The sequence below is a fragment of the Trichoplusia ni genome, chromosome 20 (assembly GCF_003590095.1).
Source record: "Trichoplusia ni isolate ovarian cell line Hi5 chromosome 20, tn1, whole genome shotgun sequence".
NCBI classification, from domain to species: Eukaryota; Metazoa; Arthropoda; class Insecta; order Lepidoptera; family Noctuidae; genus Trichoplusia; species Trichoplusia ni.
The window spans coordinates 6140464-6158545 of NC_039497.1; the positions used below are offsets into that span (position 1 = coordinate 6140464).

The 18082-nt window shown below is 35.7% G+C and overlaps 1 protein-coding gene and 1 long non-coding RNA gene across 2 annotated transcripts; both read left to right on the forward strand.

Annotated features, from left to right (window-relative positions):
- Positions 1 to 112: 112 nt before the first annotated feature.
- Positions 113 to 4415, forward strand: LOC113503966 (cuticle protein 16.5-like). Its single transcript, XM_026886111.1, has 4 exons — positions 113 to 124; positions 564 to 641; positions 1571 to 1783; positions 3834 to 4415. Exons 1-4 carry the CDS (start codon positions 113 to 115, stop codon positions 4062 to 4064), a joined length of 534 nt encoding a protein of 177 aa, XP_026741912.1. The 3' UTR covers positions 4065 to 4415.
- A 7316-nt stretch (positions 4416 to 11731) lies between these two features.
- On the forward strand, positions 11732 to 16296 carry LOC113503900. The gene is made up of 3 exons (XR_003401523.1): positions 11732 to 12763; positions 15559 to 15655; positions 16261 to 16296. It is a non-coding gene; the product is annotated as an uncharacterized LOC113503900 (long non-coding RNA).
- Positions 16297 to 18082: the final 1786 nt, after the last annotated feature.

The following is an 18082-nucleotide window of genomic DNA, read 5'->3' on the forward strand; positions in this document are numbered from 1 at the left end:
GCTATTAACTTCAACGAGCATTCCAGTCTAGATTTAAAAGAAAAATATCTGTCGAAGCTAGCTTGAAGGTTTTGAGGTAAAATCGATGGACCCAACCATTAAAGTTGACGACATGACGTACACAGTACGCACATACTTAAAATTGATTGGATACTAGTTACAGCTTGCGGATTCTGTCGCCTGGGTAACGGAAAAGACGCAAAATATGACCGCTTAACGAAGTCGGATAACAATAGCCTATGTGTTAACCCAAAGTGTCAGCTTACTTTATACCTAATCATATAGAAATTGGTTCAGCCGTCTGAGTGTTAGAAGCAACAAACCTGCACATACATACTAACACGCGGGTTCGATACCAGCGGACAAGAATTTGTGTGACCCACGAATGTCATAAGCCTGAGTGTCTTTGAAAACCTGTGAAAACCCCCTCTACACAAGGATCACATTCTTTGGCAAATGTTTCGACGCAAGGATTACTTCCGTCGTTTTTTTAAATCCATTTTTTCTCAGATTTTTTATTTGAAAAACAATATCGTATGTCTTACAATTGACATTACTTTCAGATTGTTTTCGCGATACTCTCGGTGGCCGCCGCTAAACCTAAGCCGGGCGGTATTATTGATGACTGGGGAGCACCTTCAGTAAGTAAACAACGTTTTTTGTAAAGGCCCGGCAATCTTGACCTACTTACTGTTAATATCTTTTTTACGATTAAATGAATAAGTTGCTGCAAAATTTCATAATACTGGACGGAGGTGGTCTGTTTAAAATTGTTTGCTTTACATTTTCTGCCGTATAGGGCGATTAGGCGATAAGGCGATAAGGCGATAAGGCGTTTTAAAATATAATCATGAAAAAATGTATTTTTAAAAATCATCGCTCTTCAGAACCTAATCGAGATTTACCATAAAAAAGGTTGCTTTTAATATATGAACCCATAACCGACTGCGTAAAGTCTGTAAACCTTCATTTCCCTAACTTAAGTTTTTTTAATAACTTTTCATTTGTATCCACATGTATATATTTTTAAAACAAACGCTAGTCATAAGTTAGATGCCGCACAAGCGCGTATCAAATCGTTCTGAAGGATTTCCATATTTTTAGAAAAAATCATTCCGGCGTATGACAATATTTACAATATAATCTAGAAGTAAGACTAATTTTCTTTATCATGTTATCGCTAGTGTGCCAAATTTGCAAAACCCACAGTGGTTTGACTGCAAAACTGCCAAGTCGAAGGTATCGAGTTCGAATCCTAGGGCCGCAACTTTACTTTTTGAATGTTGTGGGTGTTATAGAAAATAAATATCACACCATTGTCTCATCAGACTCTCCCTCCCTCATTTGTTCCAGTATATTACCGTATCTACTGTATATCGGAAACGGGGCCATGAAAGTTAGGCTGCGTTTCCACCAGAGATGTGCGAGGATGTGCTTGTAAGGAACCAATAGAATAGCCATTACCTCGCTTTGGTCAGCATAACTCTGGTGGAAACGGCTCAGCGGACGTCCTCGCACGACACATTTCCATCGCACATCTCTAACGGAACCATGCAGCCTAAGGGAATAGAGCGTTGTTGCCCACATTTATGCCAAAAGTCGTTCAACCTATTACTGCACTTGTTCCTACCCTGTATCGTATGTCCACCAGCTACCATCAGTGAGTTACGTGCACCAGCCCGCAGTGGCGGTCGCTCAGCCCGTGGCGGTCGCTCAGCCGGTGGTGCACGCCGCTCCCGTGGCCGTCGCCAAGCCCGCCACCAGCTACGCTTCATTCCAACAGGTAACCTTATCAGTTTAATAATTATCTCGCCCGTATTTATTGAGATTGCTCGACTAGTTTCGGAGCTAACTGGAGAATTTGAATCGTGAGCTGACGCGACTTCGGGTTTGGGAGTTGAACTGATAAGAAACTAATGTTGTTTCTATTAAGAAGAAATGTTCCGATTTCCATTTTGTATCTTCTAAGACAGTCAATTGTTTCCTTGCGTCATTTAACATAAAGAACACACAAAATGATTAAAATGTTTGGCTCGAGATATTGAACTATATATGTAGTTCTCGAGCACCTTTAATATTAATCTACTTTATATTTGGTAATTTACGTAGAATACTATTTACAGGAAAACTATAAATACAACCTGGCTATAGTGATAACAACATAGATCCTTTATAAATAGTCCTCTATGAGAAGGACACATTTGTTTTCACCACAAAGCCTATCGAAACTCCAGCACTAATCTAAATCCTCACTTTACAACAGTTTTCTGAATGTGCCATAGAATCTTTTATAGACAAACTTTTAAGTGCCCCATTAACCCACTGCATAAGTCCATATTATGTGTGAAAACTTTTAACTGTCCTAAAACACTTATGAATTCTGCTCCATAAAATATTTTCGAAAACTAATATTTATTGGTACCAAAAAGATTTTCGCAATAAATTATTTTCAACTAATAGAATGAGTAGAGCGGCTTTTTCATGCACTAAGAAAAAGCGGCTCAAGCCTACAAGATTATTATCAATAATTGACTTGTTATCTACATATACATGCCAAAGGTCATCTTAACTTTTCTAGAACCAATAAGAAAATATAAAATACAATAATTGACACCAAAATATGTAAAATTAATCATAACTGGGTCACAGAAAAAAGTATGTCATTAAGTAAAATGAGGTGATTAGAACAAGGTTTTTTCTAGCCCAGTGACGTATTCAAGATGCTAATCTAGAACACATAGACTGTCAAACACATAACAAATGACAGCTAACCTATAAATTACAGTTATATTGTGTTTAAAAAAAAAAGGAACATCAACTCCCTCACTATAAATTGCTAAAAAAGTTTGTCAATGTTGTGGGAGCAAGACAAGGCTAGATAGAGTATTGTGACGTCTCGCTTCAACAACGACATTAGCAAAGGTTAATGTGTTCATAGTACAGGCAGTGATTTGAAATGCATTGGGAAATTAAAGCCCTATTAATGGAAACCCGCGGTTTTCTGATTAATCAAAATGATTACTAGCTTCCGAACGACCGCAAACGCTGGTCTGTTTGTAATTGGGACTGTAATTATCGTATTGAATGAAAATGGTTTTAGGGTTGAGTCTGAATTCTGAACTAATCGTAGTATCCCGATCATTATCTGTAAAAGATGATTTAATATTCCGCCTTCATTATTTTATTAACAGTAGTCATAACCACATCCAGTTTCTTTTATCCAAGGATTTCTTTTCAACTTCCTATGATTTTAATGCTAATAGTAGTATTTTCACTCTATTTTTGGTAAACATTGTGAATTCATTAATTACTATTACGTATGTTAATTTAAGCAGTGAGTTGCATGTACCATGGTAATAACACATCCAATGACATAAATCTGATGATTTTAATAGAATTGACATATTTTGAAAGAATATAAAGATAATTCACTCTAACTACGTACTTTAAACTCAAAGAATCTTAGATTAAAATACCCGATGTTAAGTATGAAAAAACTCTATGTCATTCTTGAAAATCCACCCATTTACTATACCTTTGGTTCAATATCACAATCTTAGTCCAAAGCTTCTAGTATCGGCAGACCAAAACTTTTTACGTTTCAGCATCAGTCGCATCAGACATGTTTTAAGTTTGAGATGTCTGTCTATCTATCGGATGTCAGTTTAGTTATAATTATGCGAGTGTCCTTAGACCCCTTCCGATACCAAATGATGAGTGTCACTAGACGCGTTTTAATAAAAATCGATAAAGCCATTTAAAAGTGGTTGGCGTCAAAGTTATTAGTAAAACAGTTATCTTGTTTCTGAAGTCCATGACATTTTTGTCTACAGATCGTGCACCCAGTGCAAGTAGCCCAGCAAGTTGTCCACGCTGCTCCTGTGGTCTCACAGCCAGTCGTCCACGCCGCCCCTGTGGTACAAACCGTTGCCCAGCACGTGGTCGCCCAGCCCGTGGTCCATGCCGCCCCAGTAGTCCAGGCCTATGCCCAGCCTGTAGTTCAGAAGTATGTGTCTGTGGGATCTTACGGCGGTTCCTACGGGGGCTACGGACACGGATGGTAAACGATGACGTAATGACGTCACAAGTGTAAATATTTTTTTGTTCTAGCGTTAAGATTTTGTCCGTATTGTTGATGTGGTGCAAATAAAGGTTATCAGTACTGAATATTCGTTTTATTTTGTTTTCATTTCTTTTAAATAAAAATGTAAAGTTTTTTTTCTATAACCTTTAAAATAAATGCTCGACTGAATTAACATATTTCGCACCCTATCTAGGTTAAGTAAATGTTTCCCAAATTCTTTCGTAGTATAACGAAGCCAAAATTCCATTTTTATTGACAAGCTATCTACGCGTCAAGCCCTAATTGACGTAAAGAAAATGTTAAGTTATAATGAAGCTACCGTCAACATGATGGTAGCGTAAATAGGGAGTCTTTGGTAATAATAATAATAATAAAATCTTTTATTGGTTCTAAAAACATATAACAAAATAATTAAACCCACCAAACTGTGTGACAGTTTGTCGGCGGGAATAGCGCTCGATAGATATTACACGTATTAAAGTTTAAAAATACAAATAAACATACAAATACAAAATACAAAATACAAAGGAACATGAAACTACTTATAAAATTATTCTTTAAGTAACATATTGCGTAACTTATTCTTTAAGGTTAGCTTACTTATTTTAGGATTTAGTTTTCTAAGCCAGTCGTAATTATTATATATCGAGGGGATCAAATACTTGTTGGTTCTTTCACCATAATAGTTCTTTATCGTTGGACGGATCAATTGCTGTTCTCTTACACGTCTTGTATTATAACTATTCTTTATTTTTATTTTAAAATTATCACTATAAAATTGTTCTAAAATCACCAAGTATTTGACCCTTTCATGAATAGGAAGTATTTTACACACTTGAAACAGTTGTTCATAATTATGGTTACATTTACGTTTTGTTTTAGGGGTAACAAGGAATTTCATAAAGCGGGTTTGCAATGACTTAATAATATCTAAATAAGTTTTAAATGTCCGGCCATATGTGCTCAGTCCATGGCTACTTAATGACTCAACTAATGCAAAGTAAACAATACGTAATGTCTTTCTGCTCAACGGTGCCTTTAATGCATGAAACTTGCTCAGGACTGCCCTAAGTTTCGTGCACACTGAATCAACATGCGTCTTCCAGTTAGCGTTACAGTCCACCCACAGACCTAGGTATTTAAAAGTTTTAACATATTCTATATTTTTACAGACACAGTTTATGTAAGTCGCGTGCAAGCACTCATATGTGTGTCCCTGTATACTGATATCTGAAATGGAGATATGTTTTGCTATTAGGTTATGTGGTGAATATATGTGCATTACTTTAGTTTTGCTAATATTTAATATAATACCATTATCGTGTGCCCATTTGGTGATGTTATTGAAGTCCGCTTGGATTACAGCTCTGGCCTCTTGTATGTTTTTGGACGAGTATAGCAAGCACATATCGTCGGCGTACATGTACACTCGACAATTTTTAATAACATTAGCGACGCTATTTACATGCATGATATAACCAACTGGTCCGAACACGGAGCCGGTTGGCACACCCAGAGTCACTGCGGCTTCCTTCCCAGTCACACCCGATATGCTAGTCTGAATCGTTCTGTCACTTAAATAATTTTGAAACCATTTATTAGTTGGACCCCTGATGCCACACTCATCCATCGCCTGAAGCAGTACCTCGTGATTTAAGGTGTCAAACGCCTTTCTGTAGTCTATAAATAACGCCAGTACCTGGTGACCCAGGTCCAGTCTATCATTTATAAACTCAGAAAAACTCGTGAGCGCCGTCGTGGTACTACGACCGCGCCTAAAGCCGTGCTGAGCATCGGATAGAATTTGTTGCTGCTCTAAGTATTCGCTGACCTGACCTACTACAATTTTTTCTACAATTTTATTAATAACAGATAAGATAGCAATCGGTCTATAGTTAGTATAATCAGTGCGATCTCCTTGTTTGTATATCGGTCTTATTATGGCTTTTTTTAGTAGGCTAGGGTATTGACCTCCCGAGAGACACATATTGACAAAGTGTGCCAAAACCGGCGCAATTTTTGTTTTTATTAGCTTCAAGTCTATAACACGAATACAGTCTATTCCTGGCGCCTTTTCACTGCTTAGATTATCTATAACTTTACATACTGAATTACTTGTCACTGGCTGATAACGAAATGATACATTACTTGGCTTAACATACTGAGATCTATCTAGGAACTTTAAAGTACAATTATGCTTTATATTATTTATCTCTTCAGTAAATGTATTTGAAAACTTATTACATATATTATACATTGTATCATTATTACCAAAATATTTATTTACTATATCATCTATATTAGCTTTCTTATTACCTAACCAACTATTTATTTTTTCCCATATTTTTTTAGGATCACTTTTACATTTTTTTATTTCTTCCTGTCTATATTTATTTTTTTCTCTAAATAACACTTTATTAACCCTATTTCTATACCGCGTATACTCTAATCTTCTAGTATTATTATTTGGCATTTCTTTCCAGTCTCTGAATAGTTGGTCCCTACGCAATAACATATTTTTTAAGATTTCGTTTATCCACGGTTGTGTTTCTCTTTTTTTATTGCTAGGCAAAACCTTTTTACTATCATTATAAATCTCACTAAATACTAATAATAACTTATCATATAACTCTAACGGACATTCAATAGACAACAGCTGAGACCAGTTATAATCACTTATTTTCTTAAAAACTAATTTACTGTTAATTATACAACGGCAATTTGAATTCAAACTGTCCATGACTATTTTAGAAGCTAAAGGAAATGATACACCAATAATATGATGATCCGATAAATAACATTCAATAACGTAGGACGCGCAGTTACGCAGCTGTCTCGCTCGCACCCACGCGTGGTCGATGCTCGACCTTTCACTTACACCCGCGACGATCGCTTCCCGCGTCACCTCGCCGGCCGGTATGGCACACTGTAGGCCTAGTTCACACAAGCAGTCCTTATATTTGGATACATAGCGTATATCACTTACTCCTATTAGATTTATGTTGATGTCGCCTATTACAATAATATTTTCATTTTCTGGGATATTTCTTATGATTTGTTCTAGGTCCGATATAAATTGTAATTTATTCGTCTTTGGTGGCCTGTAAACTGCGATGATATTTAAAATATAATTGTCCACATTGAGCTCACCATGCAACACTTCTGCTGATTGTATCTGTGTTCTTTTTTCTAGAAAATTAAGGTCTTTTTTGACGTATATAATTAATCCACCTCCTCTTTTGTTCTCTCTTGTTTTTGAAAATAAGCTGTATCCTTCTATACCATATAATTGTATCTCATCTGCTCTAACATTAACCTCGGACAACACCAACACATGTATGTTTTGTATGCTGTATTTTAATAATACAAGAAGTTCATTAAAGTTTTTTCTCAGTGAACGAATATTTAAATGTAATATATTTAAATTGTTTATTCTACTTGAAATAGTTTGGTTCCAAGCTGTAAAATTTAAAAAACGATCATAATGACACTCCTGTGTAACAATAGCTTCGTAAGGATCCATTTTTATTTATTGTTGTGAACACGCTGTGTACACTCCGCACTATGTGCGCTTGCGACCTGTGTAGGTATAACTAGCGGGCCTCGAAAGGTGGGTCGTTGTTTACAATTTTTTGAATGTCGCTTTCGTTACGAATTGACATAATTTTTTTCTGATCGTCACTTTTTCTTATTAGTATCTTACCATCTTGTACCCAAATGTATTTATGGGTTTTTTTAAGCTGAATCTTTGTAGACCATAGTAAGCTTCGCTTATATCGGGTTAGGTTTTCGTTGATGTAAACACGGTTCTCATTAGGTGTGCCATATATTTGGCCATTCGTCAGGTTTGTTTTACGTTTCCCAATCCATTCGTTACGCGCAGCTTTTGTTTTTAGCGTGACTACTACCGGCGGCGGTTTCTCTGAACCAGGTTTTTCTCGTCCAACCCTCTCTGCGTGCTCAATCTCGCTGGATTCGAGCTGTAGTTTTTGAGCCATTTGGACTACCACCTTAGTAATATCCTCGTTATTCTTCTTCTCCAAGCCACATAACTCCACCTTTTTCTCCCTGTCTACTTCTTCCAAATCGTTCACCCGCTCCTCTAGGGATTTATTACATTTTTCCAGAAATTCGTTTTTGTTTTCTAAAGCCTTTATCTTTTTTTCTGTTAAGACTTGATGCTCACACAGCTTGTCGTATTTTTCAGATATAAAATCGACTAAGTCTGTCAACTCGCTTAGCTTTTTCTCCATATTGTAGATAATATCCATTTTTCTATTCATTTCAGCCAGAATACATCTTAAATTGGAGTCGTCAAGACTAGGCGAGTCGAGCGCGGACACACAATCTTCACATTTTTCGTTTTTAAATGTCGTTTTTGTGATACATTTTTTATGAAACACTAAATCACATGTCCCTTTACATTTTATAAAATCGTCTTTCGCCAATGACACATTCTTGTTGCATTTCTTGCACTGCACCATTATTGAAACTTTTTATCAAATGTTCACACAAATAAATAAACGGACTAATTTCCGGGAATTACACGACACAGCCGGACGCCGAGCGCACGAGTCGCGAACTGTAGTAGCACACATTTATAGAAAATCGTTATCAATACTTCTTAAAACATAAAATTTACCTTAGTATGCTAAAAATAGAATTGCTCTATACTGCTCCCACTGAAACGCAATGAAGCAATACACTACACGTCATAGCAACAATCTTTTAAATAACATCCTAGCTTCTCATAATATTTGAAGGGATTGTGCTAAAGGGTAAACATCGCCTCGATACTCAATGGGCAAAAGAAGAAAAGAGTCTGTCGCTCCCTTCCGCTGTACTCAAAGCGGGAGAAGTAATTTGATCATAAGCCATTCAGGCGTTAGTACCAATTATTTCATTTAAAACATGAACCATTTTACCGCCATCTCGTATTAAGTTTCCATGAGCATCGAGCTTGAATGACTAACCACCGTGTGGCGTGTGGAAACTCAATAACCTAGGTCATTTGTAAATACTGTACCTAGTGTACCTAGATAGAATGTGATGCAAATATACACACAGCAATTAAAAAAGGCTTTTTTCAAACACTAGGGAAAATGGGCAGGTAGTAGTGTTATAAGCAATAGTAGAATATTCATAATGCACGTGCTTTTCGGGATCAAATTCCAAATGTTGGCAGTATTAGCAAGTCAGTATTCCCGATTTCCATACCTTTTTCCCTTTTCCCCATTTATTTTTGGGTACTTCAGTAGTTTAGTAGGTTCAGTAGTTTTAGGTACTTCAGAAAAGGTTAACCATCCGAGTTTTGTCTTTCAGTTAAAAAAAATCATTAGAAAATAAAACGCGATCAAAGGCAAGTTAAAAAATACTACATTTATAAATTAGAAATCATTGAAGATTTTTTTAAAGGTAAGTTTACATTTTTAACAGAAAAACAATCTAACTCCCAGTCTTAATGAGCCTAGAGCTGCAATGGAGGAATCAGTAGGTAGGTGTAGGAAAACCCCACTGACCTGTCGCGGATTCGATCCCCGCATCGGACAAGCTTTTGTGTGATCCGCGAATGCTTGTTGTAAGTCTGTGTGTCTTTGTGAAAGAGACTTGAAAGTTTGCGAAAACCCCCCGCGACACAAGGATGAAGATGATGAAGAAGTCGATTTTCTTAAGAAAAAAAAATCAATTTTTAATTACCCTAAGCCACACAAATTAGCCTCATGTCAAGCCTTATTTAATGTATAGACCCAAACCACTTCTAGAAACTGATTTAAACGGCCCACTTAAGAAAACACACAAATATATTCATGTAGAAGTATCGATCTATAATAGTGCTGCGCTTGTTACTAGGTACCCTAGATATACTAATGATGTACCTTAATAGAGTTGCCATGGCAACTAGGACATTCATGAAAACTGTTTCGACTTCGAGCTAACCTAGGCTTTAACACTACCTTTTAGAGTAAAACAGTGGCAGATGCTAAAGAGAGACACAGCTCTATACGTGATATTGCGATCTCTCTCTTTTATATAGGCAACGGCAGAGTAACGATAAAGCCAGCATCGGCCTAATATCTTAAAACTATATGTAATATATTAACTGGATATTAGTAGACTCATGTTGTGAAGAAAATGGTCTATCGTTAAGCTTTCGTGGCTAAATTGAACAACCGATTTTGGTAAACTTGAGTCTATAGATGAAATATCTTCACAATCAATAGAAGACAAAAATATTTTGCATTACCTCGCAAGCGAAACCGCGGGCAATGACTAGCTTTTACTCATGACGAAAAATCTGAAAGCTATCAAATCAGGTTCTAATCGTACTAGAACTGTAACTTCCATGACCTAACCCTAAAATTATCCACTCGTAACATAATTGACCTTGACAAAAACAAAACATAAAAATAAACAATAAAACAGGCATCGTATTGTAAACACTAAATATTCATCCATCCTGCATCGAAAGATAGTCGTAAAACGATGTTGAATCGATACCTAGAGGCACATCACTAGCGATCGCGTGCCGCACTGCACATCACCACAACTACTGTCCTGTGTTGTGGTGACACCATGGTTCGCGTGGGAATTGGGACAATTGGGGGCAATTAAAATTGTTTTGTAGCAGTTCCTGTTATGCCCTACCTTTATTTTTCCCTAATATTTATGAGTGAGTTATGTTTTTCGAGTAAAAGATACGAATCATTCAATTAATTAATGGCCTAATAAATTGGTGAATACATAGAAGTATAAAAATAGCACTTTTTTCAACTGTTATCTTGGTCTGATCAACGGGTATCGTGATGCCCAGGTAACCGGGTTGAGGAGGTCAGATAGGCAGTCGCTCCTTGTAAAACACTGGTACTTAGCTGACACCGGTTAGACTGGTAGCCGACCCCAACAAAGTTGGGAAAAGGCTAGGCCAATGAAGATCTTGGTCTGACACGAATGAACTCTTTGACTGTCTTTTCTTTCTCTAATTGAACATGGTTTCAAAATAAATGATTTGCAAAAATGTGGAACAACTTGCATGTTAAAATATATTTAAAAGTAAAGTATGTAGTAAAAGAAAATAAAAATTGTTTTATCGTGGTTTTATTAATTTGAAAAGCATAATATATCTGTAGCATTAAAATAAATTAAATACTTTTCGCAATCATGCATGCATTAATTAAGTTTTCAATCGCTTTTGCTTACCATATTCACCTCATACTTATGAGGTATTTCTACTTTAAGTCTAGAACTAATTATTTGTTTTTGAGTTTGTAACATTTAAACTACCTACTCATATTTATTTAATAATTCAAAGGTTCGATCCGTTCAATGCCAAACAATTATAATTACCCCGAGAAAAAACATAAACGATATATGCAGCAATTGCAGCATAAATTGTCGATAAAAAAATCACACTAAAACAAAAGGCTTATAATATGTAAGGTGTGTTTTTTTTCTATTTTATTCATAAACCGGTCAAGTGCGAGTTGGACTCGCAATAACAAGATTTCCGTAAAAATAAACTAGAACAACGGATCAGTTGGATAATTTAGGGTTCCCAAAAATTTGTGACTGTGAAAAAAGTCTTTATTTCTATTTGTTATCTATCATCTGTAAAACAAACTAATACAGACTAATGACAGACGGACAGAAGAAAAAACAGAGGAACTTCAGTATTCAGATTAAGTTTTTATCTAAAATACAATTTAACAAGGAAATTATTATTTGGAATTTGCAAAATGAAATCATTAGTTTTCGTTCTATTAAGTACGCTAATCCTTATGACTTAGACGTGCGCGAGGATTCTAATAATAGCCCGCAAATGGGACAAACCAATTGTCTTTATTGGTTCAAGTTCAGACGTAATGCCACAGAATATAAAATAGTATGACGCAGTAATACTTTCATGATAATCTTTATGATATAAATCTACTATGGTCCATTGTTCCTTATTCAATATAAAGAAATGGCTAAAAATTAAATGCATTTCTTTTTCAACGAATAATTATTTTGTAAATTTCGTAATTCATAGAAGTTGAGAATGTGAATACATGATGTATTTCCTATTTTCATTAACTACTATTGTCGTACTTTCATTTCATAAAACTAAAAAAGAAACGAATTCCTCAACATATACTTAATTATGAGAGGCACCAACAATTAAAATAAATACTATATTCATTAATCTTATATCCATCAAACATAACGTCAACATATAATCAGTTAAACAAACAATAAGGCACTCTATATTATTAAAAAAGACCGAAATCATATCCACCCTACACAGTCACGTTTCAGTAAACCGACGAGCTTTCAGTGAGGCAAACGTTGCCACACCGCAATGTAGCCTTTATAACCTTAAATATAATGTTTATGTTCATTACCGGCTAACTTAAGACTTCAGTATAAACTTAGAAGTTAAAACAAGCAATGTATGAGGCATCACTATTCAAAATTTAAATACTTAAAGTAAAAAGAAAATTGTTGGCGGTTTGAAGTTTCTATTTGAAAAACACGAAAGAGGTTTTATTTAAAGTGAATCCTAGATGTTTGATAGAAACTTCTTGGAGTTGTACAATGATTATTTTATGTGTTTATAGTGGTGTTTTTAATTGATATCTAAGAAAATAAAAATGAATGCCTGGTCAGGCCAAGAGGGGGATGTTATGGGACCCACTGTCACACGTAAGTCAAGTTTAAAGTTTCAAAACATAAGATTATGAATGAAAGATAATTAGATTTTTAAATAGTGCTTATATGTATATGGAAAGCCAATGGATAACCAGCTTCGTATTAAAATATATACTGTCGTCTTAGCTCATAATTAAGTTAATCTAATCAATAGCAAAAGTTATGGTGTTTCGCACACAATAACTATTGTTAGGCGGATTTTTAATTACTTGGTTCGGTTTACTATCGTATTTATAAGAAAAGCTCGACTAGTTTCAGACTTAAATACGGTCCTTTATCTTGAGCTGGCGCAGAGAACATGTTATAAAAGAGAGTGTTAAAACTTAGGCACGTATTTTTTTTTAATATTCTGTCAGTCTTGCTAACATCGTCGGCCTAGCCTTTTCTCAACTATGTTGGGGTCGGCTACCAGTCCAACCGGTTTCAGCTAAGTACCAGTGTTTTACAAAGAGCGACTGCCTATCTGACCTCCTCAACCCAGTTACTTGGGCAACACGATACCCCTTGGTTAGACTGGCTGTCAGACTTTTCAAGCTTCTGACTACTTGTAACGACTGTCAAAGATGTAGGAATAACAGCCGGGACCCACAATTTAACGTGCCTTCCGAAACACGGAGGAACTCTTTATGACAAAGATGGTCACCCATCTACGGACTAACCGCGTCAAGCATAGTTTAACCTGTGATCGAATCACTTATGCGGTTATAGCTTAGCCACGAGCTCCTCTCAGTCTTCCTAACGTGTTCCTATAATAAATAGTGATTCTTGATGCTTTAGATCAGACTAAAGGTAAGTACGATTTTTCTAGTAGGTTCGATTCCTGCAAAAGATCGATATATACCTCAATTTTAATTTGGTATTTTACATTCACTCTCGAAGACAAATTACAGATAGCTACTATTCTTTGTTGTTGAATTTCAATTTCCTATATTTGTCACAGATTCTACCTATTAGCCCCTTTTGATACAAAAAATATTTTACACATTTAAAATAATATTTTACTTTTTTTACCTTAAAAGTAAGTGCAATATCTTATTAAATTTAAATTATATTTGTGATGTTACTTATATAGTGTATATCAGTAACAAATAAACTTTATAAAAATCGCAAATTTCTCATGAACCAAGGTCTATCCCAGCCTAAACAATCCACTTCCAAAAAATTCCAACATCTACAAAAAAAAAAATATATTCCACTAAACTCCACGTTAACTTAGCCTTCGTTTCGGGCTATCGTAAAGCATTAAAATACCTAGCGGGTGAAATGTTATCTAGATTGCACGTTTCACGTACTTATGTACTTGACCGGTTGAATAACTTAGAAAAGCGACTGAACGCCGCATGTTTTCAAGGTCATTATTTTCTTGGGCCTAACTTTTTACAACTTAGCAACTCAGTCTCCAACTGAGCGTTGACCTGATGTCCAGTTTTTATTTTACTTACAAATGTTTTATTAAACCTCCTTGCTATTAGATTTAAATAATTTCAGTTGTCCTGTGCTTGGGGTCGAATTTCACTATTTCTAAAAAACAAACAATAAATCGCCGATTTTAATTAAATAATTTGTAAATCACTATCCAATCCTTGTCTTACTGTCGCTTTTGTTCCTCGAGCATTCTTCACCCATTTTCATCTTACTCCGGTCATAATTGATCAGTTTCAGCTTCAGCAAAAAAACGCTGAAATGAAGTAATGTAAAGCTCACATGTGCCTCGTAATTTCTTCTTAATGGCTGATTTGCCTAGAGATTGGCCGCTCAGGATTATTACACTCATATAATCATGAGTAAATAATGGATTAAATAAAAAGCAATCATCATTATATGGTACCAAGGGAAGATAAACGGAACCCTAATATAGAGACAGCGCTTTCTGATCGTCTGTCACCACGTTTGTCGCAGTTGAAATGTTCATAGATTATGTATTTCTGTTGCCCATATAAGAACAAAACTAAAAATATAGATCGAGGCTAAGGTAAAGTTGTTGTTACAGTCATAAAATGGTTGGTAAAAAAATGAATTTCAGGCTAAGACGCTTTTGTAATCAAACCATCATTTTTCGAAACAATACGGAATCCTTAGAATAGCGAGTCCGACTAATTGGTTTGAGATTAAATTAATTATAATAATCTACTCTTTGCAATTAATAACGAGAAAATAATTCTTGGTTTTTTACAACATAATGAGTAAATCACAGGACTTAATGTCATATTGACGTGAAGTTCTCTGGAAGTACAATACTCATAGTACCAGACTCTATGCGTTGTAGGGCACAGGACTTTTCACATAGAGGGACAGTTTGGGCACAGATCCACTCATTCCAATATAGGGAATCTGGGCTTCCACAAGATGTTCTCTTCACCTTTGACAGCGATATCTAAGAATAATTAACAAAGAAGCTATTAGTTTGGAAAAGTCATTTCGCTACAACAGACAGATCTTGATTTAACCTGCACCTAGTCTTACAAAACCATAGTCGCCTAGAGTCTCAATATTCAATACTTAGTCACATTATAATAAAACAAAATATTAAACCTAAATTATTAAAACCCCATCTTTTCGCCTCTTACTTGCTGAGGATGGAAGTGGAAAATATATTTCCTATTCCTCGTATTATTGATGCGGGTTCTAAGACAGTTAGTCGTTTCGTTCACACGGAGCTTAAGTTCTAGATGGTTTTCTTTGGTTATCATTATTGATCCTGGTTTATACGACTTGCAATGATGGTAAATGTGTGGCAGGATTGTTACAAAAAAATATATAAACATAATATTCCTACGTCATCTTTCCAGGTACGGGCAGTGCCAAGCCCAATACTCCACCTCTGAAGAACGGCAATGATTTGAGAGAGTCCGGTTATCTGATAGCAGTTGGTTCCAGAACTTCCAGGTAGTGTAATGAACGTCTAAGCACCAAGAGAAATCGGCTGACACGATCCTAAACACAATATGATTTTTATAACTTCAAACTGGACGCACCAATTTTGTTTTCATTTATCGTGAAATATCTATTTTGTTCAAAAGAATGACATTTTTTCTATTAGCACAACAGGAACTCTTTCAATTGATTATAAGTATTTGCATGAATGAATTCTGTTTATTATAATTATTACTAGCCTGGAATGTGGAAAGGCGTCACCAGTCTTCATCTACTTGTGAACTGCGAGTGACTAGTTCGGTATTTTGTTTATCTTAAAAAATTTGAAATCTAAAATACAGAGCCGCAAAAGCTGCTTGAGCAGTTTAACTGTTTTGGAAAATTCTGCTGAGAATGGAAATATTTTGCTAACCGACTTAGTTTGCTGACTGTCAACGATTTGGTGTAACTGTTGTTGTGTATGTTATTTGATAAATAATTCACAGTGGATCGTTTTTGAGGACTACCACGAGCTCTTAAAGTAGTAGTATTGCGAATGTGTCTTACTTTAAGAGGTGGTGGTAAATCTCCAAGTAAATCGATTTGAAATCTGTTTCTCATTATTGATTTCTTTGCAGGTTCAGAAGAAAATACAAGAAAAGATTGCCGTTTTTTCGTCATTATCATCATATTTCTACTGTTACTGATAGCTTTTATAATAATTACTATTTTAATGTAAGTATTGTCATCGTCATTTTTCGTCAATTCTCGGAATCGCATCTATTTTTTACCTTAACCGTGTCGTGTGACTCATTTCTGTCGTGAGTATTGTGTGTTATCAGTTAGCAACTGAACGGATGAGTTTAGTTGATTATGAAAACTCTATATGAGGATAATCATTACCAAGGCAATAGGTAAATGCTACAGACTGAACAATTTACAACATCCTTTCGTTGTTATCTTTCACCGAATGAAAAACAAAAAGTGAATGTATTCCATGCGCGACGTGACATGGATTCCTTCCTCACGTAGGACGAGCATTTGTGTGATCCATTTGTGTGGGTGGGAGTCTGGGTGTCTTTGTCTTGAATGTTAGTGAAACCCCCCACACCGGCGACACAGGGCACATATTTCTCGCAATCTGTCTATGTATCTCTATAAATACATGTACTCTATCTATATTAACGATTTTTTTGCTTCAACCAGATGAGTCCCTCACCTTAACTTGATTATTTACCTTCTGTTATATTTACTCCACTTGCGGCTTGAGTTATGCCTACCACATTGCTCACCTTTTCATGTCTGCTTGTCATCAAAAGAAAACAAATTCGCCAACAATATCAGTGTAATATATTATATAAACAGGTTTTGGTGCATTATGTGAATCATTTTAAACTGCTTTTATTGTAAATTCAGCCTTAGACTCTAAGTGCAAGCAATCAGTTACAAGCTGAATTTTTAAGTCAAAAAAAGCTTATGACATTAAGATAGCAGAAGCGAAATTTTAAAATATATCGTAATATGTTTCCTAATTCAAACGCGTTTTTTTCTCGAAGTTATAATATATAGCTTGAGATTTGAAATTCGATTCAAACAGAATTAATTGTTTCACTCTTTTTAATACTCATCGTCCTAGCCTTTTTCCCGACTATGTTGGGATCGGCTTCAGATAAGTACCAGTGTTATATCAGGACATCTACGTACTGACTCCGACGATCGAACTTCGAACTCTTTTTAAATACAACAGTCTTACTGAATTCTAAGTGTATAAGGCCTGTTTTACAGATGCCCTAGCAGTACATAAGAAACCAGTGAAACTCTGCAAGAGCACCGAATGTCTGCGCTCAGCGGCGAACCTCGCTCTCTCAATGGACCCCAGTGCGAATCCTTGTGATAACTTTTATCAGGTAAATATTCTACTATTGGATATTGATGTAGACATTGATTCCGTACTCTTAGATTTGATTTTAAAACAAAAGTATCCAAATTCTCAGACATAAAACAAATATTCTTTAAAGCACGTCAGTTCTAGACTAATTGTAATTTGGCACATGGCATATGGTCTGGGTGATAGGTACTTCTATATTAAAAAGCTATTATCGAAAATGTTTTTCCGCTACTCTTTGACATCAATCTATGTGATGTCTAGAACAGTCGAGAGTTATAGGATCTTAATTAAGGTCCTATATCCCACATAGGACCTTAAATAGTTTAAGGTATAAATTTAGTTTTTTCTCTAATATTTTTTCATACTAAACCACACACGTCGTCACACAGTACGCGTGTGGCAACTGGGGCTCCGACCACCCGAGACCGGACACGTATCGCTCTTAACGACTGGTTTCGGGACAAGCAGACGGTGTACACGATAGTGAGGGACTTCCTCAACAGGAATACGAGCAACCAGCCGAAGGCTGTGCAGCAGGCTAAAGAGATGTATGTCGGATGTATGGATACCGG